The 27,507-nt window shown below is 40.9% G+C and overlaps 1 protein-coding gene across 2 annotated transcripts in view; it reads right to left on the bottom strand.

The window, feature by feature from the left end:
* SRL (sarcalumenin) overlaps positions 1 to 27,507 on the bottom strand; it is an 85,455-nt gene that overhangs the window by 25,811 nt on the left and 32,137 nt on the right. For both annotated transcript variants that reach the window (XM_033914707.1, XM_033914708.1), the window contains exons 2-4: positions 25,260 to 26,735; positions 11,894 to 11,995; positions 6,710 to 6,805 (exon numbers count right to left, since the gene is read on the bottom strand). In XM_033914707.1, coding sequence (XP_033770598.1) covers positions 6,710 to 6,805; positions 11,894 to 11,995; positions 25,260 to 26,735 — 1,674 coding nt within the window. The remainder of the gene's footprint in view (positions 1 to 6,709; positions 6,806 to 11,893; positions 11,996 to 25,259; positions 26,736 to 27,507) is intronic.

The following is a 27,507-nucleotide window of genomic DNA, read 5'->3' on the forward strand; positions in this document are numbered from 1 at the left end:
TATGAGAGTCTAGGGGATTCTGGAGGTGGTTTGGGGGGCTCACCATGACCTATAAGGGAGCTGTAGGGAGGAGAAGCCATGGCACCCTTTTTGTGAAGTTCACAAAACAGTTCATCCCACTATTTAGGTGGCATGTCTGGGTGTTCAATCTATCACTTTGCAGACCCCTCCCACGTCCAACAGGGCTTGTTCTAGGCATTTTGGACTTGGACGGAAAGTTGGATGGAAAGTTGGACGGAAATGTGGTATAAAGATGGACGATTTAGCGGCTTGGACGATCAGATCGGCAGGATGATTTTCGAAAGTAAAAAAAAAGTTGGACATCTCTTTCGAAAATGTGTCTTAGGCTCTTTTTAACTTTGGACGACTTGCGAAATGAACGTAAATGGACTTAGATGTCCCTTTCGATTATGCCCCTCCACGGCTTTTAGTTTGTTTCATTAGCTGAGATCCATTTGTGTGCAGGCTATTTTGCTTAGAGGTAAAATATGGTCTTTCATTATTTACCCCCTCCCCCCTTTTATAAAACTGCGCTAGTGGTTTTTAGTGCTGGCCGGCACGCTAAATGCTCTGTGCTGTTCTGACGCTCATAGAGTTCCTATGAGCGTTGGAGCAGTGCAGAGAATTTAGCACACTAGCACTAAAAACCGCTTGTGCAGTTCTGTAAAAGGGGAGGGAAGGGGGTAAATTATTATATATATTTTGGCCTGGATACTATTTAGATGATTCTAAAAAATGTATAAGCTCTGTTAAGTATGATGAAGATGCAGCTTTGTAATTAAACTTGTGATTTGCAGAAGCTATATTCTATGAGAAAGGAACCTACAGTGATTGTTTTCAAGCACAAGTACTGGTCAACTTATAGTGTTGGTAGGGAAATGATATTACAATGAAATGAGGCTTATATATTTGAAAATAATTTGAGAAATGTATTGTAATTTTTCAGGGCATATAGTCTTTACATTTAGTTACATCAAAGGGCATTTTTTTTAAATTCTGGATTCTGCTTCAGGCTGGTATAATGTCTACTTTCTGTTGTGAAGGAGTTAAATTATGGAACTCCATAGTGGGTCAGATAGGAAGCTGCTGTGAAATGGGTAGATTTAGAAAATTACTAAAGACGCAGCTTTTCGTAGATGCCTTTTTTTTTAGTTATCTCAGCTAAAACTGATGAATTATCCAAGAGCCCTGCTATCCACTCCATGGTATTTTCTTGAGGATTGTATGCAATTTTACTTTTATTAGATGAGTATTTTACTATGTATTTGTTTTTATTTTGTCATCATTTTAACACTGTGTATGTAAACTATGTAAACTGTTTAGTTTTAGACAGTGTGTACATTTTTAAAATAAATAAATAGTGTCTGGACTTCTTTACCCTGTTTTAGTAAGAATTAGCTTAGGCTCCAGTAGGTGTCATAATGTTAGATGTCAGTATATTAAGCCAGGGTTTTCTTGGCCTAAAATATCGGCCATAGATACTTACAGGTGCCTAACTCAATTCACACCCAAACTCTGTACTTACTGTACATCCCTTATAGGTGCTAATAGGTACCTCAGTGTAAATGTCTACTGTGAGGTGGTAGGCACCTACCGAGTTAGGCGCCTATCAGATAATTAATTTTTAAAAATTGTTTTGTTTCTTTAATGGAACTTTCAATTATCATCGCCAATTAAGAGATTAAAAAAATTAAGTTAGGCGCCTAGGTCAGTAGATGCCTTTTATAGAATCAGGGCCTTAGTATCAAAAATGAGTCTGTGTAATCTAAACCAGTGGTTCATAAACCTATCCTGGGGGACCCCCAACCAGTTGTTTTTTTCAAGATATCCCTAATGAATATGCATGATGCAGATTTGCATATAATAGAGGTGATAAACATGCAAATCTGCCTCATGCATATTCATTAGGGATATCTTGAAAACCCAACTGACTGGAAGTCCCACAGGACAGGTTTAAGAACCACTGGTCTATACAAAAGCCAGATGATCCGATGGATCTTATTTAAGGTGGAAATGACAGATCATATGATGTACTGAGTAGGGTATCTGGTTTTAGATTGAGCTCCAAGGGGCTCCCTTTGATCTGACCTTTCCAGCTAGTTCATTCCAGGGTAATGGCCAACAAAAATCATGTAGATGTAGGAATGTATTAGCAAATGTATAACAAATCATCCCAGGAAAATGGTGGTGAAATGAGCAGGAAAGAAGGAGCATTCTAAGCCCAGCAAAATCAATATGGCAGAAGGAGCCAGATAAAAGCCATTGCTGAGTGAATTCCTAAAAGTGCAATATCCTAAGCAGGTAGAGTAGGCCCTGGATGGAAGATTTAATAGCATCTTGAGAAGCTTTAAGCAGTCACTTAGTCTTTGGGTGAATATGGCTCCTGGGTCACTGGTAGAGACAAACATAGGGAAGCTACGGTAGTGTAGAATGTTGCTACTGTTTGAGCAGGTACTTGTGACCTGGATTGGCTACTGTTGAATTTAGGCTACTGGGCTAGATGGACCCAGTATGGTCTGGTATGATGGACCCAGTATGGTCTGACCCAGTATGGCTATACTTATATTCTTGTGTAGGTAGAAGATTGTACATGTGACACCACAGAACAGCTTTGGGCCTGCAGGCCAAGATGGTGGCACACCAAGACAAGCTGGAGGCCCTGGAGAAACACTCCAGAAGGAGTAGACAGCATATTGTTGCCAGATGTGTAATTGATAAATTTAAAAAAAAAAAAAAATTTTTAGAGCAGTGGCTCCCAGATATTCTTCTCACTGGATAGCAACAAGGTAAACTGTAGATTGAACAAGTGCACAGACTGACCCTAAGCATACAGAGGTGGCTAAGACATGAGTAATTATGACATTTTTGAATTTTGCATACAGGGCTGCTCTCTTGCATGCTTAATGGAGAACAAGAGCTTCACTTTACCAAGAGAAACATATTGTGCTGTCTCTGGATTACTCAGCTCATATGGCCATTTTGAGAAGAGAATCCTAAATGTGTGTGAAGTTAGTAATATTTAAAAATAAAATTTGTACTCCAGTACCTGGTGAAGCTATGCATGTAGCACAATGGTATGTCATGGCTATTTGTTACACCACACACATTAATAAAAGGAATTGAAACAGGTGAGAATGTGTATACTGTGGAATCAGAAAGGCCTGAGTGATCTAACAAGACAGGAGGTCTGCTGGTAGGTATAATGCTGCTAGAGAGATTGGGAACAGTTGTTCTTTTAAGCATTTTGTTGGACGCAATGCATGAAGTGCTATTAGTGCTGGCAGAGAGAGGATCATTAGGTTATATTGGTGCATTTCTGCAGTGATTCTAGTGTTTAAGTTTTCTCTCTGGTTCTTTGGACATGCTAATGCATATAGAGTGGCCCGAACTGGATATAAGGGCCTGTTTGAAAGCCATTTTATGGCATGCTGGGTGAGTGGAAGTTTTAAAAGGTATTAGTTTGTTATTTTGTGACTGGGGTGGGTGCATCCGATTGGTATGAATGGTGTTGTGATAGTGTGGGTATATAGTAGTGAAAAGATAATGTAGAAATGAGAGGGGTGCAGTGTGGCATTTTTCTGAGATCTTGCCAAGTACTTGTGACCTGGATTGGCCACTGTTGGAAACAGGATACTGGGCTTGATGGAGCTTTGGTCTGTCCCAGTATGTCAACTCTCCTGCTCATATGTCAATTAAAGGTGACTAAGATAGGGAAGGGTTGGGGAGGGGTGTGAGGAGAAATGATGCATGATCTCGACACCAAAGAGATCTTAATGACAGCAGGTGCAGGGGACTGGCAGAAACTGTGCTGATGGAGAGGGGGAGCGGCAAGTTAGAGGGGAGGAAAAGAGGCTGGAAGGAATAATTGTGGGCATACAAAGAAGTTTAACTTGAAGGACAGCCTGTGGTGGGCGCTGAGCACCCGGGTTTGCTTTAAAAATATTTTTCATCACATTATAATTATAGGCCAGCAGTTTACAACATTCTTAGAGTATTACTTTCATCTTCTATCATATTAATAAAGGCTTCAGAAGCGGAACTCAAATTTGTGTTCTCGTTCTGAGCTTATCACCACTAATCTTCTTCATCAGCCAAAATATCTTCATTTAAAAAACCTTTCCTTTGTCACTTTTATTCAGTATAATAAAAAAATAGTATTTATCTTTTGAGTTGCAATTTTAACCCGTAGCCGAAGTGCATGTTTCAAAATTACCCCCCCCCCCTTTTATAAAACCATTGCATGGCTTTTAGCGCTAGCTGCTGCGGTAACAGCTCTGATGCTCATAGGAATTCTAAGGACGTCGGAGCTATTCATGCCGCCAATCTGTATATACATGGTATAAACATGGCTCTATGCAAATTTGATTTTGAAACATGCACGGCGGCTACGAGTTAACATTTCAACTGAAAAGATGAGTACTATTTTTTATTATGCTGACAAAGAAAATGTTTTCACAAAGGCTTGCTGAAATAGAAAAATCCTCTATTTCTTTTTAAATGATAATTATTTTCAGCTCTGAGGATGGTAACAAATTCCATAGTTTTGGTCCTACTATTGTTTTTTTTAACATTCTTTATTCATTTTTAAAACTTACAATATGTGCAACTGCATATAACATCAATGTATATTTAAATATATCACTTAATATCCTATTAAAATTTAATTCAGATCCCATAACCCTCCCTCCCCCATATTCAATGACTTTCATCAAACATAAGAAGACATATAATAACCCTCCCCTCTCCACATTATTTGCACTCATAAGAAAACCAAAATACTCCCCACCTTATATGTGCATATTTAAGGGGAAAAAATGATATTCATTCAATACAATATTTTGTTAATGGTTCCCAAATTTTAGGAAATTTCAGGATATTTGGTCCTACTATTGTAAAAATGGAGAACTTATATTCCTCCATTCTTACAGAGTGAAAGGATGGAACATCTAGTACACTCATTGAAGCTGATTTTAATGCACGTGGAGAGATGTCTGTTAACCTTACCTTGAGGTGATTAGAAGAACACTGGCAATTAGCCAAAGCTGGACAATTGAGGAGATTGCCAGACTAGAGTTTCCCTGGATTTGGGGAACCCATATTGGAGGCAAAAATAGTGGGAGAGGTGCCTGGAATTATTGTTCAGGATGAAGAGTTGCTGCCACTTGAAGAGTTGGTGAATTGAAGAAGTCTTATATGTGAATTGCAAGAGAAGCCAAAAAAGAGGAGAAGAGCCCAGAAAGAGTGTGGGAGGAGTGCAGGAATTTGAGTTGCATGGAGAGGAGAATACAGAGGAAGGAATAACCAATGTCTAATGCTTTCCTTCCTTTGGTCTGTGAAGCTCAGCAGATGAACTACTTTTACTTTTTGTGATTCACCCTGTAAAATATATTTTTCCATCTAGTTCTGGAGAGGACTTTGTAGTTCTTTTAAGTGATTGAGAACCCTGAGAGAAAGGATAAGTGACAGTGTGAAATACATCCAGGGAGTTAGGGTCTTCAGCAACATTTCTCAGGACCACCAGTAATGTGGTAAGAAGTATCTGCTCAGTAGGAAGCCTAGAGACTGAATGATATTGCTGAATAATTATGCAGCAGCTTACGTGAACCCTTGAGAAAGCCAGTAATTGTAGTGAAACGGGTCCCGTCGGGCTGTGGCTGCCTGCAACATTTAAGATAAGTACTTTGAAGATACAGTATATTGAATACCATTCACATGAATATAGTTTTAATGAAGATTTAATGGAGAAGATTTTAAGATAAATCATTAAGGAAACAATTAAAATTGCTATAAGTAAAAAAATAAATAAAATAGGAAGGAGGAGGTTTTTCAGGATTAAAGAATGAAACATGGAACCTTGTCAGACTTGGCTGAGATTTATTCCCTGTTACCAAGCAGGTTTCTGAGATTCTTTTCCTACCCCTATTTATACCCTATGCTTTGAAGAGTGGGACTTTTTTTTTTTGTCAGTTTGGAGTTTTTCCAGTTGGTCTCACTCACCCTCTTCAGTGTATATCAGTAAGAAGAAGTATCCCCATACACAATCTCCAGGTTTCAGGAGCCCACCCAAGGACTGATCACACTAACCCCCTCTTCTACGAAACCGCGCTAGCAGTTTTTACCGCAGAGAGCTATGCTGAATGGCCCGTGCTGCTCCTGACGCTCATTGAGTTCCTAGGAGCGTCAAGAGCAGCGCGAGCCATTTAGCGCAGCTCCCCTTGCTAGAAACTGCTAACGCGGTTTCATAGAAGAGGGGGTAAATTCATCAGTTTGTTAATTTATAGAAAATTATTTGCATTGAGACTTCTCTTCCACATCACTGTTCACTATTCTTCTCCATAGTAATGTGCTAAGGCTGTGTCTACTCATATATCAAAACTGTCAATAAGTCCTACAAGTTATCATCTAGTTTTTGGACACAAGGGTATGACGCAATCTTTTCTTTATGTGGATCAGCATTCATATCATGTGCCAATAAATGCGTCTGCGAATTAAATAGATGTTAGAGCAGGTTAACTGAGAGTAACTCATCCAGTTGAGGATGGCATTGTAAGTTTTGCACTGGCATCTATTACCGGCAACATGTGAGAGCTCAGAGGACCCAACGCCTTCTTCCCAGGCTGGCCAGGTGAAGGAGCACTGCAGAGGTAGGAAACCCAGTCCAAGGGCTGTGGGGGACAGAAAGCCCATGTTACCCTCGTACCAGGCTCACCTGTGATCTCATGCTGCCTCAGCTCATTGTATTTATAGGAGTGCTCCACGGGCTTGATGGCTGTGTGGTAGATCTTCCTCAGTCGCTGTAGCACCCCTGGAGGAAAAGAAAGAGAGACTATGAAATAACTATGCTTTACAATGCAGGGTGAGCCAAAAGATGGGGTGTTCTTGTTTATTTTCAAAAGAACAACCTCCATAGTTTCCTTCATGGTTTATCAAGGAGACAGCATACTTGGCCTTCCCCTTTCAGTTTCATATATCATACTTCTCTCAACAGGATGATAACATGCATAGGCATCAGAATTTTCCCTATTTTAACTTTCCCATGTCTCTGCTTCCTATTTCTCTCCCCTTCGTTGTATCTCTGCTTCTTTTTTCACCCCCTTGCACCTCAACCTCCTCATTCTGTCTCTCATATCTCTGTCTCGTATCTTACACCCCTCATCCCTCTGCATTTTCTCATCCCTTCCCTCACTTCTTTTTCCTCTTCTCTCATTCCCCTCTCAATTCTCTCTTTACTATCTCTTTTCCCATCTTCTCCCTACCCCCAATACCTTTCTCTTTCCCCACTTGCATGCCTTTGTCCCCTGTTTCATCTATCCCCTTGTTCTTCTCTTTGTCTCGTACCCTTTCCTCACCTCTACTTTCTGTTTGTCTGCCTTCCTTTGCCACTCGTATCCCACATCATCCCTTAATTCTTCTGCTTTCTGCTTCAAACCCCTTCCTTTTCCCTTTGTCTCCTCTTTCTTCTCTCCCTTATCCTTTTGCTTCCTGCTCATTCCCCACCCCCCTTTTGTTGTTTCTTAGAAAACTACTTCCCTCTTTTTAGAGAAATATTTTACAGACAGTAATTATGTAGGCATTGCTTAGTTCTCTTTCAAATACCCCAGACATTCATTGCAAAATTCGCTCTTCATATATCCTTGTGCACATTATCATTGGGGAATTAGTAACATATTGGAATGACGTGATTCAGTTTGCAAATGACACTACTGGAATGACGAGTGAGGTGATTAAATTTGCAGATGACACTAAACTGTTCAAAGTTGTTAAAACACATGCAGATTGTGAAAAATTGCAGGCAGACCTTAGGAAATTGGAAGACTGGGCGTCCAAATGGCAGATGAAATTTAATGATCGACAAATGCAAAGTGATGCACATTGGGAAGAATAAACCAAATCATAGTTACCAGATACTAGGGTCCACCTTGGGGGTCAGCCCTAAGAAAAAGATCTGCATGTCATTGTAGACAATATGCTGAAACTTTCCGCTCAATGTGTGGTGGTGGCCAAAAAAGCAAACAAGATGCTAGGAATTGTTACAAAAGGGATGGTAAACAAGACTAAAAATTTTATAATACCTCTATTGCTCCAAAGTCCCAACCATAACCAATTTAGAACTTAACTCAATCAACTACCCAATCCAAACCACCATAAAACTACTAGGAGTGACAATAGACAGATGCTGCACTATGCAACTGCAAATAAATAAAACCATACAGAAATCCTTTGCAATAATGAGAAACCTGAGACAAGTCCGGAAATTCTTTGAAAGATCACAATTCCAGCTCATAGTGCAATCCCTAATCCTAGGATTGCTAGACTACTGCAACATCCTCTACCTCCCCTGCCCTGCCACGATGACCAAGCAACTACAAACAATCCAAAATACTGCTCTGAGACTCATCTACTCACTGAGGAAACATGATCATATCACAGAAGCCTACATCAACTCACACTGGCTACCAATCCAAGAAAGAATACTATTTAAATTCTACTGCATGATATTCAAAACCCTAAATGGAAACAGCCCAGCCTACCTAAACAATCGCCTCATCCAAGCAACCTCAACCAGACATAGAAAAACGCACTCCCCTTTCACACCTCCCCCGATCAAGGAAGTAAAACGGTCAAAACAATACGACGGCCTCCTAGCCACTCAAGCTGCAAGAATGGATAACCAAATCTCCAACCTACTGTTAACCACCCCAGACTACAAGATTTTCAGAAAACAAATAAAAACTATACTCTTCAAGAAAGCCCTGAAACAGTCCTAACCACACCCACTCTTAAAACCTCTTACTCTTAACAACACTTTTACCTATCAAATGCTATCTAAAACCCATAATTTCACCATATTCTTACCTCCTAAAGACCTCCAATTCCCTTTGGTAACTCTTTATCCAATGTTTATTACCTTAAAAAATTCTATGTCATCGCTTATTCAACTCCTTTTAATTTGTATGTAATTCCTGTTTTTTAGTTGGAATGTAATCCGCCTTGAACCGCAAGGTAATGGCGGAATAGAAATCACTAATGTAATGTAATGTAATGTAATGGAGTGACCTCACCTTGAGTATTGCATTCAATTCTAGTTGTCATAGCTCCAAAAGATATAGCAGAACTAAAAAGGGTTCAAAGAAAAGTGACTAAGATGATAAAGGGGATGGAACTTCTCTCGTATGAGGGAAGACTAGATGTTAGGGTTCTTCAGCTTGGAAAAGAGACTGCTGATGGGAGATATGATTGAAGTCTACAAAATCCTGAGTGGTGTAAAACAAGTGGATCGATTTTTTACTCCATCAAAATTTACAAAGACTAGGGGAAACTTGATGAAGTTACAGGGAAATACTTTTAAAACTAATAGGAAGATATTTTTTTCACTTAGAGAATAGTTAAGTTCTGGAACACATTGCCAGAGAATGTGGTAAGAGCGGTTAACGTAGCTGGTTTTAAAAAAGGTTTGGACAAGTTCCTGGTGGAAAAGTCCATGGTCTGCTATTGAGACAGACAGGGGGGAAGCCACTGCTTGCCCTGGATCAGTAGTTGGGAATGTTACTACTATTTGGGTTTTTGCAAAGTACTTGTGACCTGGATTGGCCACCAAGAAGACAGGATATTGGGCTAGATAGACCATTGGTCTGACCCAGTAAGGCTATTCTTAGGTTCTTACATCATTGTTTGTTATTCTTCCTAAATTCAATGATGTAATCAGTATGTCACAGTTTATTTCTTGTTGGATGCGTATTGTTTTAATACAATGCTATTTAATAATTATTTATCTATCTATCAAATTTAATAGTTTAAAATTGCACTACTCTAAGCTGGCAGAAATTTAAACAGAGATTGGTGCCTGGAAGGTCTCTTAGGGTCTTATATTTTTACAAAGAGATTTAATCTTCCTCAATGGTCTTGGTTCTAATATTTTTGTGTCTTCAGTGGGATTGGGTATTAGGGCAGTAACTACTCGGTCAGAGGTCTCAAGCTCTTTTCCTTGAAGGCTGCATACTGGATATCTCTGATGGATATGCAAGAGAGAGATCTGCATACGCAATGGAGTCAGTGAGCATGCAAATCTATCTCATGCACATTCATTCCTGCTGCAACAAACAAGCTTAAAAATAAATTCAAAATTCATGTTCTAAAAATATATTTATAAACTTGTGATGTACTCAAACCCATAACCTAAGCACCACGAGTATTATTAAATCTGGGCACAATGTGGGTGGTATAGAACCATGATGCAACAGTGATGGTCCCGTTGTAACCCTTGCCAGTCTATGGCATTTAGGATATGGGTCTGAGTACATTACACTATTATAAATATATTTTCAGAACATGAATTATGAATTTATTTTTTAAGATTGTGTTTCTTGCAGCAGTATTCAAGTTTTGCACAAGCATATTTAATCTCCTAGTTTTTGGTGGTATTCATTAGGGATATCTTTGTTTATTGTTTATTGATTGTTTATTGAAAGCTTCTATACCACTACTAATGACTGGGTAGTCAATTCAGAGCAGTTTGCATAAGCTTTTATAACGGTGTTATGATACATGTGCTTCAGTAATGGTATTACTATACCTGAGGTACAATTTATGAGTTTCAATAATGGTGTTACTATATGTGAGCTATCATTAATGAGCTTCTATAATGATATTACAATATATGAGCTTCGGTAATGATGTTACAATACATGAGTTTGAAACCCAACAAGTCTGCAGCCTTTGAGGAAAAGGGTTTGAGACTTCTCCCATATTATACAATATCTCAGTCTTAATTGAAATGCCATGAAGAGACCATCCTCAGCTCAAAACACAGGTTCTATATGTTGATCTTTGCCAATAGGCAAGTGTCAAGGCATACAGTACATAGATTGTTTTGGTAAACATGATACACTTCTTAAAGGGATAGAAGCAGATTGAGATGGAGTCAGCTGAGTAAAGCTGATGTTTAGACTGTGCACTTAGAGCAAAATGACCAGTATCTTGGAATTCAGACTGGAAAATGTATGTTGTTTTTGGAACAGAAACTCCAATAGCAGCTATTCTCTGCTCCAATCTTCACCACTGTAATTAAGAGACTGACTCAAGTAAATTAAACCACCAAACGAGAGGGAACCGCTATACAGTAACTCAGCTCAGAGACACGGAACTTTTTTCATTTTTTGACCGATCACAGTTATTGAATTTGAACATGGTGTGATTCTTTAGCAATTTTCAACTCTCAGTCGGCGGGGTCTCCTGAATCAGACACCGAAACGGGGCCGCGTCGGGACCCTGATGAGCTGTTCTTTGCAAATAAGCTAAGTGAAGCTTTCATATTTTTAGTGGCAACCTGAGCGCAATTACTTTTGGAAATCCTTTTGAAAGCATTACTATCAAGAGCTATATATACAGTTACCAATTAACTTTCACCTTTGAGTTGGACCCGCTTTTATCAATAATTATGCTATGATTGGATGATAAACTCTTGCCCTAAGAGGGGGTAACCTCCCCCTCTTCAGAGTTTTATGTCTCTGAGCTGAGTTACTGTATAGCGGTTCCCTCTCATTTGGTGATTTAATTTACTTGAGTCAGTCTCTTAATTACAGCCAAGTTTCTTTTCTGACTCTCTTGATATATTGTCCCTGCTGTATTGGAACCAATCTTCACCACTACAAACAGGTCTGGATTACAGGACAGTTCCAGATGCACACATTTGGTCTCAAAACAACAACTTTTTGCAACTCTCGAAGACTAGACTTGGGAGCCCTTGGCCTGTAGAAATTCAGTAGTTGATATGTAGCATCTGCTCTGCCTTCTGTTGGCTGAACAAAGAATTGAGAAACACCAGGGCCAAGGATCTCTACCTTACCATTCTCCCTCATCACCTCTTCTCTGCCCATCTCAGATTGCTGCTTACCTGAGTAATCATCCTTTGGTTTCTCCTCATTCAGTTTAAGGGTGCCTTCAATGTGATTCCGGTCCCTCTTGGAAAGCTCTTCACCTTCATCTTCTTTATCCTCTAAAGGGCAAAGAATAGCATTGCATCAGTATTACAGACCCAGGGCTTCAAGCACCACCCCCTGAATCAGCTGATCATAGGTAAATCTAGCCCTGACTTTAGGCTGCTGAATTTTAAACAACTTTGTACTGCAAGGTCTTGTGGTTTCTGTGGGACCGTGGATACACAACTGCTGTCTGGTGTCATTCAGTGTCTGTGCTGCCTCCCATGACTTAAAGTGGCTTGCTCCTCAAATGGATCCGCCTCTGCTCTGCGTCTAGAGACAGTGGGTGGCAGTTCAGATGAAGAGACACTAGGTTATGCTAAACGGTGCTAGAGGTTTTTAAGCATGGGCTGGTGAAGTAAATGTTCCGACAAATAATCTATATTACGAAAATCAGGTCCATCAGACAAGTTAAAAATGAAAATTTGAATTTAATAGAAAAAAAAAATGTCTTCATTGTGTATATTGAAATTGTAGAAAATTTCAACCTCTTCAAATATCAGAAGAGGCAAGATGCTTCAACTCTGGCTTGTCCTTCATGCCTGATCTGTTTGCTGCTGCATATGATAGGCCATTCTAGTAGAGCTAATGTTAGCAAAAACAGGTTTTTTAAAAAAAAAAAATCAAATAACTTTATTGGCATGGCAATTTTACATGTGTTTCCAACATAATACTAGACGAAAGGGGGACAGTGGTGGTAGTTTTAAACAGTGCACTTAGGCAGATATGCACCTATGTGCATTTATAAAATAACCTACCTGAAAATTTCTACATAGTGGGACTTAAGGGTTCACTGAGGATGTTGAGGAGGAATGGGGTTGTCATCATAGTGAAAGAGCAGAAATACAAGGACTGGGGGGGGGGGTTAGTAAGAATACCTTGGAGAAGAGACTGTCTTCTCATCTTATTCTGGTCATTGTCATTTCATAATGTAATGTAATTTATTTCTTATATACCGCTACATCCGTTAGGTTCTAAGCGGTTTACAGAAAATATACATTAAGATTAGAAATAATATCTCATCTTATTCTGGTCTGGTCATTTCATAATATCCATTTGGATATTATGAAAACCATATTGGCACCTTAGATAGGTGTGTCCTGAGGACTGAGTTAAGATTAATAAAGGTGCTTGAGAAATGGAGGATGGGAGGGGGGGAGTGAGCAAGAAAAGTGTGAGTGAAGGGAGGGAGGGAAGACAGCGATAGAATGAATGAGCAAGAGCAAGTATGTGTGTCTGCTAGGGAGCAGAGGGAGAGCAAAATCATGCATGAGAAAGGATAGGAAAGGTCACCGAGAAAGCAAGAGATTGTGTGTATTGATGATAATCTTCCTTATCAATGATCATTTGGGTATGTAATAGACATTGCTTTAAAATAAAACTTTTGATAGTAATAAAGTTTCTTTATTCTTTGCATAGAGGCAGGGTTAATGTGGAAAATAAAGAGGGGGTGGTGAGACTTGTATACCTATGCAATCAAAGTGGTTTACATATTTTAGTTAGGTACTTATTTTGTATCTGGGGCAATGAAGTGTTAAGTGACTTGCCCAGAGTCATAAGGAGCTGCAGTGGGAATTGAACTCACATCCTCAGGGTGCTGAGGCAGCTGCTCTAAGTACTATGCCAGTGGTTCCCAATAGAGAATATTTTCCTGTCCTGTACCAGTGAGTTCTATGTATTCCAGTCCGTGTCCCATTCCTGTAAAGTGTTTGAGGCAGGAGGAAGTCATTATGCCATTGTATAGATCCATGGTGAGGCCCCACCTGGAATACGGTGTGCAATTTTGGAGGCCGCATTATCGCAAGGATGTGCTGAGACTGGAGTCGGTGCAAAGAATGGCCACCCGGATGGTCTCGGGACTCAAGGATCTACCATACGAAAAACAGCTTGACAAATTACAGCTATACTCGCTCGAGGAGCGCAGAGAGAGGGGGGACATGATCGAGACGTTCAAGTATCTTACGGGCCGCATCGAGGCGGAGGAAGATATCTTCTTTTTCAAGGGTCCCACGACAACAAGAGGGCATCCGTTGAAAATCAGGGGCGGGAAACTACGAGGTGACACCAGGAAATTCTTTTTCACTGAAAGAGTGGTTGATCGCTGGAATAGTCTTCCACTACAGGTGATTGAGGCCAGCAGCGTGCCTGATTTTAAGGCCAAATGGGATAGACACGTGGGATCTATTCACAGAGAAAGGTAGGGGAGGGTCATTGGGGTGGGCAGACTAGATGGGCCGTGGCCCTTATCTGCCGTCTATTTCTATGTTTCTATGAGGCTTGTGCGGATGAGGATGGAGCTTGAAGGAATGGGCCACAGACAGGGACAGCGACAAAACTTGTGGGGAAGGTTCGGCGAAATTGAGTTCCTTCGGGGATGGGGAAAAATTTGTCCTTCTCTCGTTCCCAACCCTGTCCTGGAGGACCACTAGCCAGTCAGGTTTTCAGAACAGCCCCAATGAATAGGCATGAAAGAGATTTGCATGTAATGAAGATGATAGGAATGCAGATTTGCTCCATGCATATTCATTAGGGCTAGCCTGAAAACCTGACTGGCTAGTAGTCCTCCAGGCCAGGGTTGGGGACCACTACACTAGGCCACTCCTCCACACTAATAATAAAAAGGGAAAAATAACATCCTGAAGGGAATGCAGCTTGCTTGAAGAAAATAACATGCAATGTTGCCACAAAATCCCCTGAAGAAGCTTATAGAGTGAAATTCTTCTGTTGGGTATTAAGTTATTTTGTTTATAATTTGTAAATACACACTTGAGGGTTGCATTTGAAAATTCAAACACAAGGGGAGTTTTAACCAGTGAATGAAAAAGCCCAGTCCCAGTAAGAAGCAAAAATGATTCTTGTTTTTGAATGGGACTTCTCAGGTCTTTTTTCGTCCTTTTTCATTTTTAGATTAATGGTATATGTTTGTTGTACGATTTAAAAAAAAAAAAAAAAAAAAAATAACAACACATTGGGCTCCAATGCTCATCCAATTCCTGAGTGTCGGATCACTTACCTCACCGGCCTACAGTACGAAGCTCTTAGAACTGAGAGGTATGGCGGTATACAGAGGCCCTGTTCTTGCTATGTGACATTTATTTATGGAGATTTATTAACTGCCTTGAATGCTAATCGTATTTCCCTATCTGTACCAGCAGGCTCACAATCTAACTGGGGCAATGGAGGGTTAAATTACTTGCCCAGAGTCACAGGGAGCAGGCTAGGATTGAACTCACAACCTCATGTTCCAATGATCTAATAAATCCTGTTTGAGCTGGGGGAGCAAGTTGTGAATGTTCCTCAGAGATCAAGGTAAATCCCACAGTGATCAAGGATCAGGATTTGTTTACATGGAACAGGGATGAACCAGTTCTCTGACACCATGGGGCATCCATGCCTGCTTTTGTCATACTTGATGGAACATCCAGGAAATCACTGTATGTGATGCATCTTGAACATAAGCAGTGCCTCCGCTGGGTCAGACCATAGGTCCATCCTGCCCGGCAGTCCGCTCCCGCGGCGGCCCAAACAGGTCACGACCTGTCTGAATCACCAGAAGGGGCCCCCTTGCCACCTTGGTTTCCCATTGAGTCCTATCTTCCCATCGAAGTCCTAACCCTCCGGTCTTGCACATGCACTACCTGGTTGGGTTTCTATACTTATTACCTGGTTAGCTTTCTATACCTGTGTTACATCCCAGCACCTCTCTCAGTATCCCACGATCCCTTTATCCCTCAGGAATCCGTCCAATCCCTGTTTGAATCCCTGTACCGTACTCTGCCTGATCACTTCCTCCGGTAGCGCATTCCAGGTGTCCACGACCCTTTGGGTGAAAAAAAACTTCCTTGCATTTGTTTTGAACCTATCTCCCTTCAGTTTCTCCGAATGCCCCCTCGTACCTGTTGTCCCCCTCAGTCTGAAGAATCTGTCCCTATCCACCCTCTCTATGCCCCTCATGATCTTGAAGGTCTCTATCATATCTCCCCTGAGCCTCCTTTTTTCCAGAGAGAAGAGCCCCAGCCTATCCAACCTCTCGGCGTATGGGCAGTGTTCCAGCCCTCTTACCAGTTTCGTTGCTCTCCTTTGGACTCTCTCAAGTACCTCCATGTCTTTCTTGAGGTACGGCGACCAATATTGAACGCAGTATTCCAGATGTGGACGCACCATCGCTCGATACAATGTAGCTTGAGCTACAGGGCTGGCTTAAGGTATGAGCCAAGTGAGATTCTGGCTCCTGGTTCTACCTCACTGTTCACCCTTCCCATTGGTGAACGTGTGTTTTGCTATTGGCGCTGTGCTCTCCTCTACACACAGCTGCCAGCACCTGGGCAGGTTTAAATGCAAAAATAAGTACTTCTTGTCATGTTGAAATCTTGGGTAAGGTAGAGAATGACACAGGAACAAATTTTTCCCCGTCCCCAAAGGAACTCAATTTCCCCAACCTGTTCCCCGCAAGTTTTGTCGCTGTCCCTGCCCCAGTCCTGTAAGCTCTACCTTAACCACACAAACCTTGAACGCTTATGATATTAAAATGTTTGAGGCTTGTGCAGATGAGGACAGAGCTTGCAGGAATGGGACAGGGACAGGAAAAGAACTCCTCGGGACGGAAAAATTACCACGGGGATGGGGAAAACTTTGTCCCCATGTCATTCTCTAGTGTAGGGTTTAAAGCATATCGGTGAGAGCAGTGCAACATGCTCTCGCCTTTGTTTAAAGGGCTGATGCAGGCAGGCAGGTGGAGGGTGTCCTAAAGCAAAGGTTTGCGGCAGAAGGAGGGGAAGACACTGCAAAGCTAAAATGCAGGGCACCAGATCCTCTTGAGTCTGTACAGTTGAGCTACTGTGAAATTACAAGTATACATTTCATGGTGTGTGCTTTCTCTGTGGGTATGCACAGGAATCGAGTATGGACAGAGCATAGGCACAGTCCGCACTTATGCATCCTATATAATAAAAGACTAAGCGCACATGCGCACTTAGGATTTCGTGTTGCCTGCCGCTGTGGTGTGTGATCCGTGGCAGCCAACCCAGCGGCAGGGAACATTCTGGCCACTCCCCTCCTCCCTCCCTCACTCACCCTGGAAGCCAGGCAAGCTCTCTCCCTGCCCGCGTCCTCGGCAGGGAACACACCTTGGCCCTCACTCGCTGCCGCCGCTGCTGCTGCTGTTGATCCTCCTGTAAAGAGCAGCCTGCGATGGTGGCCGGCTTTAGCGAACCTCGCAGGCCGCTCTCCAACTCGGTAGCACGTTCCCTCTGATGCGATCCCGTGCGTCAAAGGGAACGTGCTACCGAGGCTGGAGAGCGGCCTGCGAGGTTCGCTAAAGCCGGCCACCATCGCATGCTGCTCTTTATAGGAGGATCAGCAGCATGAGAGGAGCCGCTGCCGGCACTTTTAAAGCTTAAAACAAAAACCTTCGGCCGCAGCAGGCCAGCCCGCGGGAAGGGAAGGGGGAGGGGCCGAACGGAGCAGGCCAGATCGCAGGGAGGGGCCGAACGGAGCAGAACAGCTCAGGTAAGAGAAGGGAATTGCTTCACAGGGACCTGGAGGGGGAAGGGAAATATCACTGCTGCTTCTGCAAAGGAAAGTGTGGGGGGGAGAGAATGGAATGGGGGGTGGGGGAAAATGCTGCTACTACTTCACAGGGACCTGGAGGGGAAGGGAAATACCGCTGCTGCTTCTGCAAAGGAAAGTGGGGGGGGGGGGGAGAGAAGGGAATGGGGGGTGGGGGGAAATGCTGCTACTACTTCACAGGGACCTGGAGGGGAAGGGAAATACCGCTGCTGCTTCTGCAAAGGAAAGTGGGGGAGGGGGGAGAGACAGAAAGAAATACAGACAGACAAAGGAGGCCAGGGAGAGAGACAGACAGAAAGAAAGACAGACAGGGGACTAGAGAGACAGACAGAAAGAAAGACAGACAGACAAAGGGTGCCAGGGAAAGAGAGAGAAAAATAGCAGGAGGGAGAGAGACAGAAAGAAAGGAAGAAAGAGACAGGGGCAGGGAGAGAGACATAAAGAAAGAAAGACAGACAGGCATATATTCTAGCACCTGTTAATGTAACGGGCTTTGAGTCTGTACAGTTGAGCTACTGTGAAATTACAAGTATACATTTCATGGTGTGTGCTTTCTCTGTGGGTATGCACAGGAATCGAGTATGGACAGAGCATAGGCACAGTCTGCACTTATGCATGTAGATAATAAAATTCCTTAATTTACCTGCATAGTTACAGAAAATACATGCTAACATTGGGGCAAAAATGCTGTCTATAGCATGTGCAAAGCTTTGGTATTCTGCGATTTTGTGATGGGAGACTGAATTTTAAGAAAATTTTGAAAATACAATTATTTGTTAATGCCTTTATGTGCTAATGCTATTTGCTGCTGAAGCCTTACCGTCCTGTAAATGTTTTTATGGGATTTTGTCTTTCTGTCTTATTGGATGAATTTGAAAAAAGTTTTTAATAATGATACTGTTAGTTAATGTTTCATTGTGTTTGTTCTGTCAAAACATGTTTTAGTATTTTTAATATGTATGCATGTAATTTTGTAAACCGCATAGTTTTTATGCGGTATATAAATTTTTAAATAAATAAATAAATGCACCAGTCTTCAAGCTGGTCTAAGTGCTAGCACCTACTGTATATCTATGTGCATTCTTTCATGCTCTAATAGGCACAACTTTATAAAATTACTCTCCAGGAGTCATCAAACTAGGAAAATGATCTAGACATAACAGGGAATATAATAATACCTGTGTATTGCTCTATGATGCCTATTGGTCCTGATTCTATAAATGGTGCCCAACTCGGTTGGTGCCTAGGAAACGGCACCTACCGCAGGTACAGAAAAGGGCAACATAAATGATTAAAGGGATGGGACGACTTGCCTATGAGGAAAGGCTAAAACAGCTAGGGCTCTTCAGCTTGGAGAAGAGACAGTTCAGGGGTGATATGACAGAGGTCTATAAAATAATGAGTGGAGTGGAAAAGGTAGATGTGAATCGCTTGTTCACTCTTTCCAAAAATACTAGGACTAGGGGACATGCAATGAAGCTACTAAATAGTAGATTTAAAACAAACCGGAGAAAATAATTTTTCACACAACATGTAATTAAATTCTGGAATTCATTGCCGGAGAATGTGGTGAAATGAGTTAGCTTAGCGGGGTTTAAAAAAGGTTTGGATAATTTCCTAAAAGAGAAGTCCATAGGCCAGTGTTGAGATGGCTTGGGGAAATCTACTGCTTATTCCTAGGATAAGCGGTATAAAATCTGTTTTACTACTTGGGATCTAGTTAGGTACTTGGGACCTGAGTTGGCCACTGTTGGAAATAGGATACTGGACTTGATGGACCTTCAGTCTGTCCCAGTATGGCAATTCTTATGTTCTTATATTCTTATATTTGATGCTCTTTTTAGAATCATATTAGGCTCTGATAGGTATGTACAACTTAGGTGCCGGTATATTAGGCCAGGCTTTTCTTGCCTCGTAAATCAATCTACACTCAAACTCTGCCCCTAACCATGCCTATTTTTAGGGTAGACACCTACCACAAGATGGTAGGCACCTACCAAATTAGGCGCCTACTAGCGAATTAATTTTTTTAATTGTGTTTAATCATTTTTTAATGGTGCTTTCAATTATCAGCACCAATTTTTTTTAAAATTAAGTTAGGCGCCTACATCAGTAGAATCAGGGCTATTGTGTACAATTCTGGTCAGTGCGTCTCAATAAAGGAATATCAAAATTAGAAAAAGTAAGAGAAGAGTGACAAAATGACAAAGGGGGATGAAACAACACCTCTCAAATGAAGAAAGGCTAAAGAGGTTAGGGCTCATGGTCAAAGCCATTTGTGTGGCTGGGTTTAAAAAAGTTTTGTTCAAGTTCTTAGAGGAAAACTCCATAAACTACAGGTAGACATGGGTTCAAGTCAGTGTTTATCACTGGGAGTAAGCAACATAGAACTATCTGCTTGTCAGATACTTGTGACATAGATCAGCCACTGATGGAAATAGGATACTGGGCTTCATAGGAGCCAACTTTTCAAAATAGTTGTGGGTGCTAAGCCCAATGGAGATTATCCCTCCCTGGACATACTCAAAGGGTTTGCTGAATATCGGGGGGGTGCTGAAGCACCCAGAGCACCCACAGTGCTGGCTTCTGTGTTGGGCTTGATGAATCTTTGGTCTAACCCGGTGCGGTATTTTTTAAGAAGTTTTAAAAATAATGAAGGTGTTTGTTAACAGCAGTTAATGAAGATGAGAACTAACAGATCGTATCAACTCTTGTACATGATATACTTGTACTCACACATAGCCAAGCTATTACCTCACTTTCTGAAAATGCAAATACACTGAAGGTCATTGAATAGAGGATTTGAGGGGATGAGTGCTTAAAGTCAAAGAGGAGGAATCTGAATATACATGTATGGGACAGGAGAGAGGAACAGAAAGTAAATCAATGTGAGGAGAAAATGTTCCAGTGGTCCTGAGGAATATATTTCAGATTTTGAATGTATTCCTCCACTGAGTTTTGAGATGTAATGAGGAAATTGTAGAAGGATAAATCTATCATGGAAGCATATTCTAAAACAGACTCCAATTTGTGATCATTTTAGTGAAGTTCCTGTACCTTTGGGTAAGACGGGTATGTCTGCAAAATGAAAATAGTAAATAAAGAAATGGAAGGCTTGGCTGCCTGAACGATAGAGCGTTGTGGCAATTATCCCACCTGAACATGCAAGGATTTTCAGATTAGTAAATATTTATATCTCATATATCTTATATATATATATTTTTTTTGTTTACCCAACACTTTTCTCTTTCCTCATTCTTCCTGATCAAGTGCTGGGAATATATTGGAGGGAAGGAGTAGTCTAATGGTTAGAGCAATAAGCTGAATAACCAGGGCAGCCCAGTTGGAATCCTACTGCAGCTCTTGTGACCTTGGGCAAATCACTTCATTCTCTATTACCTCAGATACACATGCAGAATGTAAGCACTCCAGGGAGAGACAAATACCTACTGTACCTGAATGTACACCATTTCAATACCTTTTGGGCTCGTAGGCAGTATATAACAAATTAAGTAATGCCATGTGTCTTTATTCACAGCCACCCAGGAACTGTCCCCTATTTTAATAGACTCTCCTTCCCATTATTCTTAGCCTTGTTGATTACGAGTCTCCTCCCTCCTAGGTGCTGTGAAAACTATCTCCACTGCATCCCCAGTCCTAGCAAGCCCAGGGTGCAGAAGATCTGGTCTAGGATGAGCTCACACTAGTAGTTTTCCAGTTTCAAGGAGATGACCATATCACATATAAGAAATGAAAACCATATATTGGGCTGGACCAGTGACTCAATGACAAGTGTTATACACTTCCATGAAAGTGGTTCCTAGACCAGATCTTCTTCACCCTGGGCCTGCCAGACCTGAGAATGCTCTGGAGATAGTTTCCATAGCATCTAGAAAGGAGGGATTAATCAACAAGGCTAAGACTAGTGGGAAGGAGAATAGAATATATTCAGTGGGCTCACACTAGTGTGTATTTCAGTTTCAAGTAGATGATTATATAAATAGCACATATTTTTCCACTCCATTCTAGATTTTGCTGGGCAACTTAATTTCTCTCAGGCAAGTAGGACTACCACAAAGTCTATTTGTAGAGGGGGGAACGCTGGAATTGATTCCACTTGCCAGACAACATGGAGATAGCTAGTAACCCTAGACTTGCTTGAATTTCAGAATTGCTGTGTACCATCCTGTCAATAGAAGGGTTCCAGGGAGCAGAAAGAGGTAGATTAGTACTGTGCTGGATTGAGAGCACAAGTTGAGTGAAGCCCTATAACCAATATGTCAGTTTTTTTAAACCAGATTTTACATTTCCATTTGAATGTGAAATTCAAAGCTGTGCATAGTGGAGAGAAACAAGAGAAGGTAAAGGACCGCTGGCCAGATATCTATAGAAACTTGGCCTATAACACAGGACAGGACTTTGCAGAACAGAAACTTTCAAAATGAAGAAGGATTGGGCTAAGTACCTGCAGGGATGGAAGCACTGAAGATTAAGAGATCAGATAATCTGGATTGAACAGTATATTGCCTGTTTGATCCAAAGTGGACTGAGAACCAGAAAGCCAGAGTTCAAATCTTCTTCTCTCATTGACACTCCCTGTAACCATGGGCAATTCACTCTGCAATTTAGACTGTAAACCCTCTTGGGCAGGGAGATATCTAATGTACCTGAACGTAACCTGCATTGAGCTCAGGTTGGAAAAGTTGAGTAATTAAATCTGAATCATGATTAATGATTTATAGAAGCTATGGGATTTTTTTTCTAACAAAATAATACAGATTTGGTGATAATGATATTCATAGACTTCTTCCTTCTCAGCTAACTCACAGTTTAAAGCAATGCTAAAAAACTAAGGTGGGTGATCAATGGTTCTTAACTTCTTTGGAATCTCTGCAAGACCTTCCTGTACTAGGAAAGACATCATAACACTATGAGGGGCCGCTGAAAAGTTCTCAGCCCAACCAAGAAGAGAATGATGTGGAGCCAAGAAATTTACAAGTTAATCCACACTTTTCTTGACACTTTCTTGGTCGGGCTGAAAACTTTTCAGCGGCCCCTCGTACTGTTTAAAGCAGGGATCTCAAAGTCCCTCCTTGAGGGCCGCAATCCAGTCGGGTTTTCAGGATTTCCCCAATGAATATGCATTGAAAGCAGTGCATGCACATAGATCTCGTGCATATTCATTGGGGAAATCCTGAAAACCCGACTGGATTGCGGCCCTCAAGGAGGGACTTTGAGATCCCTGGTTTAAAGTATTTACAATAAGGGCTCCTTTTACAAAGGTGCGTTAGGGCCTTAATGCACGGAATAGCGCGTGCACAAATACCACGTGCGCTAGCCGCAACTGCCTCCTCTTGAGCAGGCGGTAGTTTTTCAGGTAGCGCACACTATAGCGTGTGCTAATCCAGTGCGTGCACTAAAAACGGTAGCGCACCTTTGTAAAAGGAGCCCGAAAAGTTTTCAATTCTATTTAGGGTGAGTGTTACCATGTAATATGCAATTTTTGAAACATTGCCTAGAGTGGAATTTCCTTATTAAACATCAACTCCAGAGCACCAAAACAGGAGCTATACTGGGTATTGGATGTCTTGTCCAGGCTACCAGCTTAACACAAACTAGATTCAGTTTCAGCTTCTCTGCAAGTATGATGAAATGTTTCAAGATGTTATAAATGAATTCTCCAATTTAGTAAGAGGTCAGTATTCTTGCAGAATTTTCCCAAGACAGATAGGAAACAAGCTCTGAGTTAATTGATCATACACTCAGACACAAGATAAAACCATGAGTTTTGTGTTATTAGATTGTGTTAAGGAAAAACTAACACATCATGCTAGTTCTGTATCCACAGAGCAAGAAGTGAAAAAAAGTAGTCGCGATGCAATTATTACAGCAAAACAGTGAGTCCTGTAAATGTTAAAAACTAATCTTTTCACCCGATTCATACCCTAAAACCCCTATGCCCACCCTGTCCCCTTCTTTGCTGACTGTACCATCCTTCACCTATTGCACCACTGCTCGCTGATGATTCTATTTTTCTCTCTGTTTGTACCATTTTTTTCTCTGCCACCTATTTTCTCTGATTGTAACATTGCACCATTTTCGCTGACTGTCCAGCCCTTCTTCGTTGTAAACCGCCTCGAAGTACTATGGCTTTGGCGGTATATAAGAAATACAATTATTATTATTATTATTAAAGATAAGAGCGCTGACTTTATACTGCCTCGATGAATCTTTGGGTCAGGATGGCAGTCTAGCAAATTATGAAATAACTATTATAATAATAGCACTGAGCATATTTTCTATGAAGTCTGAATGTTCCTTTTTGGTCTGGTCCAAAAATTTAATACGTTTTCTGCTTTTACTAATTTTGTAGTAAGTTAATCTGTGTGGGAAAGCAAGGAGTTTGCTGGATGGGAGCAAGTGATGCACATTATCTCCTGAATTCTACATATGACACTTTGAGTTGTGGGTGCAAATTTGGGAACGTGTCCCAATTAACGAGCCAATCAGCACCAACAATTGGCCACTAGCAAGCAATTATCGGCATTAATTGGTACTGTTAGAATTTATGTTTCTTTTTAGGCATATTTCATAAACAGGTGTGTGTAAATTCTAGTGGGTGGAACCATGGAAAGGGTTTGGCCATGGGAGGGGTATGGATGGGTTGTGGGTGTTCTGAAAATTTACATGCACTGTTATAGAATCCACCCAATCTGCGCCTATGTTAGGCATGGGGATTTACACTTTTCAGTTGGTGGAAATGTTGTACCTAAATTTAGTTGTGGGTCTCAACGCTAAGTGCTATTCTATTAAACACACCTAACTTTAGATAGCACTATGATGGTTTTTTCCACAACAATTTTTGGGTGCTATATATAGAATTTTCCCCTATGTTCCTTTGTATTTTCAAAGAGCTCTATCAAAATGAGAGAGGATAAATCAACTTTTATAATCCATCTTATTTGCTGCAGCAGTGATATTCTTCTTGGAATCTTTTTGAGCTGCACCAAATTGCTTCCTTTATCCCATCGTGACTGGAGTGGAAGGCAGAGGTCAACACTAGTACTGACCCAGTATCTTGTTTTGTTTTTTAATTTAAAAAATCACCATTGTGTACTAGGTGTGCATAAAGCATAAGGGTCTTAGAAATTTGTAGAACCAAACTTATGAGAAAAGCCTCTTTTCTTCCTTGTGATCTAAAGGCCATGAGTATATGCCTGATTCCTGTCTAGTTCCCACTGTAAGGAATTGATCTCTGTTCCCAACTGGATTCTTTGCAGGCTATGACACCATTTATTGAACCAAGATAAGAATTCTCCAATGCTGTGAATGAACTTTTCAGACCTGAGAGGTTCTTCCTCAAGATGTAGTTTGGGGATAATATCTTATGGAATCTCAATAGTTGATAATCACTTTAAAAAAATAATTCTTTTGTTCATTCTGTAAAAATGTCTCCCAGCCTCAAGAACTCTGTCCTATACCATTTCCAAGACCCAAAAGAACTAAAGATTTGATTAAATGTACTATTATTCCAGAGACTTCTCTGGAATAAGAAGGGATTTTGTTAGTACAATGAAAGGCATGCACCAGAAGAAATAAGGAAAGAAGCATGCATAAAATCTTTCCTTTTTATTACTATGCTTCAAGTCCATCTCCAGTTGCATCCACATCTCTTCTGCATGGCTACAGGCACAATAATATAATAATTCAGACCTATTTGACTGGATTCAGGCATCAAAACAGGAGGAAGATCATGATTCCCAGGTGAGCTGCCTCTTTCTGCCTCCAACTCTCCATTTAAGGCATGGGTTCCTGCTACTGCAGGATTATCTTGATCAGATTCCTTGTTACTGTGCTCTAGTTTCTCTTCACTGATCTTCCTGTCTTTATCTTGGATAAATTCTTGTACTTTCATAGTGGATTCCAATGTTTCCCCCATGGCACTATCATCAAATTTCTCCTCTGCGTTTGTCGCTAGACTAGAATCTTCTCCCTCTGAATGTGTTTCATGTTCTTGCTGTTCATCTGAAGTTTCTTCTGGGCTACCATCCTCTGTAAATTCTTCAGATTCCAATTTTTCTTCAAAACTCTTCCATGTATCCTCTGTCCCTGCTTGTCTATGTTGCTCTTCCTTAATCTCTTTTTCTATTAAAGTTTCAAGTTTTTCTTCCATTTCTTTAGGTAATTCTAGGGTTGATTCTGTTTGCTGGTCCTCAGATAGGTTTTCATTCTTGGCAATGGGATTAGCTTCTTCAGCTGAATCAAACTCTTTCTGTTCAGCATCAATCTCATTATCTTTCAGGTAGTATCTCAGTACTTCACTGTCTTCTTCCTCTGAGGCTTGACTTTCTTTGCCTTGATCATGTATAATATTCTGTTCTTGAATATTAGCATCTTCATCTTTATTTTCATTGTGAATGCCATTCTCTTCTATTGGTTCTTCAAAAGACTGTAACTTGTCTAGATCTGCGTCAATAGCAACTTCTTGAAATAGTTCTTCCCATTCTAAATCTTCTGCTTCATGATTCAAGCCATTTACCTCCACATTTATAATGTCAATATCTTCATTAACTAAATTGGAAGGAAGCCAAGGTAGTTCATACTGGTTTTCTTCTGCATCATTATTTTCAGTAGATGAAGGATCATGGTCTTGATTAGCCTCTAGGGGATGAAATTCGTCACTTGAAGCCTGATATTTCATGTCGTATTTGCTTTCACTTTCATTCTGATTGAAATCTTCCTGTTCCTGGTTCAACACTGAGGGAGGATTTCCTTCCACTGGCTCATCCACCTTTTCTGCATCTTCCTGCTGCAAACTCTCTTCTTCCTGCTTCTCCCTCTCTTCAGTAGTGATCTTATTAAGAGATGGGTGATCTGAAACCAGTATGGAAGCTTCCTCAGTATTGCTATCATTGTCTTTCTCTTGGCTTTCATTGTTTGAGCCATCAGTAGGGATATTTATATCACCACCTGTCATGGAACCATGGTCATGTGATGGCAGCATCTTCTTCCCAGGCATCTCTTGCATATCGCTCTCTGTGTACTGAAGAAGAATGTTTTTCTCTGTGTGCACAGGGTTGGCATAGAGTATCCCTTGTTTTTCATCCATGATTTGGTCTTCACTTGAGACTTGGCCCTCTGCAAGGCTGGCAACATCTTCCATACCATTGGAAGCAGAGGCTTGCAGTTCTAAATGATTACAACATTATTAGTTATCAATCACATCTAACTAAGCCTCCCTCTGCTCTTCACCCCAGAAAATCTAAATAACTTAAGAAAACATCCAGATAGCTCATTTACCCAGTGAAGCAGGACTTGCTTGTGGGCACACTGCATGACTTCATTTCAATATATATTGTGAAAAATTCTGCAAATATACTCAGGATTACTGTCAATTCATTGTCATATCCCATATGTAAACAGCTTATGTCAGCATATTTACTATATCCTATCTTAATATACTTTAATCTCTCAGATTGTAAGAAAGCTGACATATTTAGGGAAAGGAGAAAGGAATTGAGACTTGATTATCACCTTTTTGTAGTTACACAACCACACTCAAAGCGGTTTACATATATATAGGTACTTATTTAATAAGGAGTGAAAGAGCATTTCAGCTAATCAGGAAGTTGTCTGGATCATTAACAAGTACATTGCAAACTGAACAAGGATAAAATTAAAGCAATTAGATCACAATGAATAAACATTTTTTGGTCTTCAGATTGTGTACAGACCTCATTAATGTCAACAGAGCAGGGGTTCCTAATCTTTTTTAGTTCCCGTACCCCTTTAACTGATCAAATACCTCTGGCACCCCCTTCCTAAACCGTGTGAGTCGAAGGGCGGGATTTGAATAGAGAGTGGCATGGATTGGGCAGAGTGTGGATAGGGAGGGCTACAGCAATTCTCAATTTTGATTGGCTGACAATCTGGAAGGAGGCCTGTTATCTGTCAAAATCAA

This window comes from Geotrypetes seraphini, chromosome 11, assembly GCF_902459505.1.
Source record: "Geotrypetes seraphini chromosome 11, aGeoSer1.1, whole genome shotgun sequence".
Lineage (NCBI taxonomy): Eukaryota > Metazoa > Chordata > Amphibia > Gymnophiona > Dermophiidae > Geotrypetes > Geotrypetes seraphini.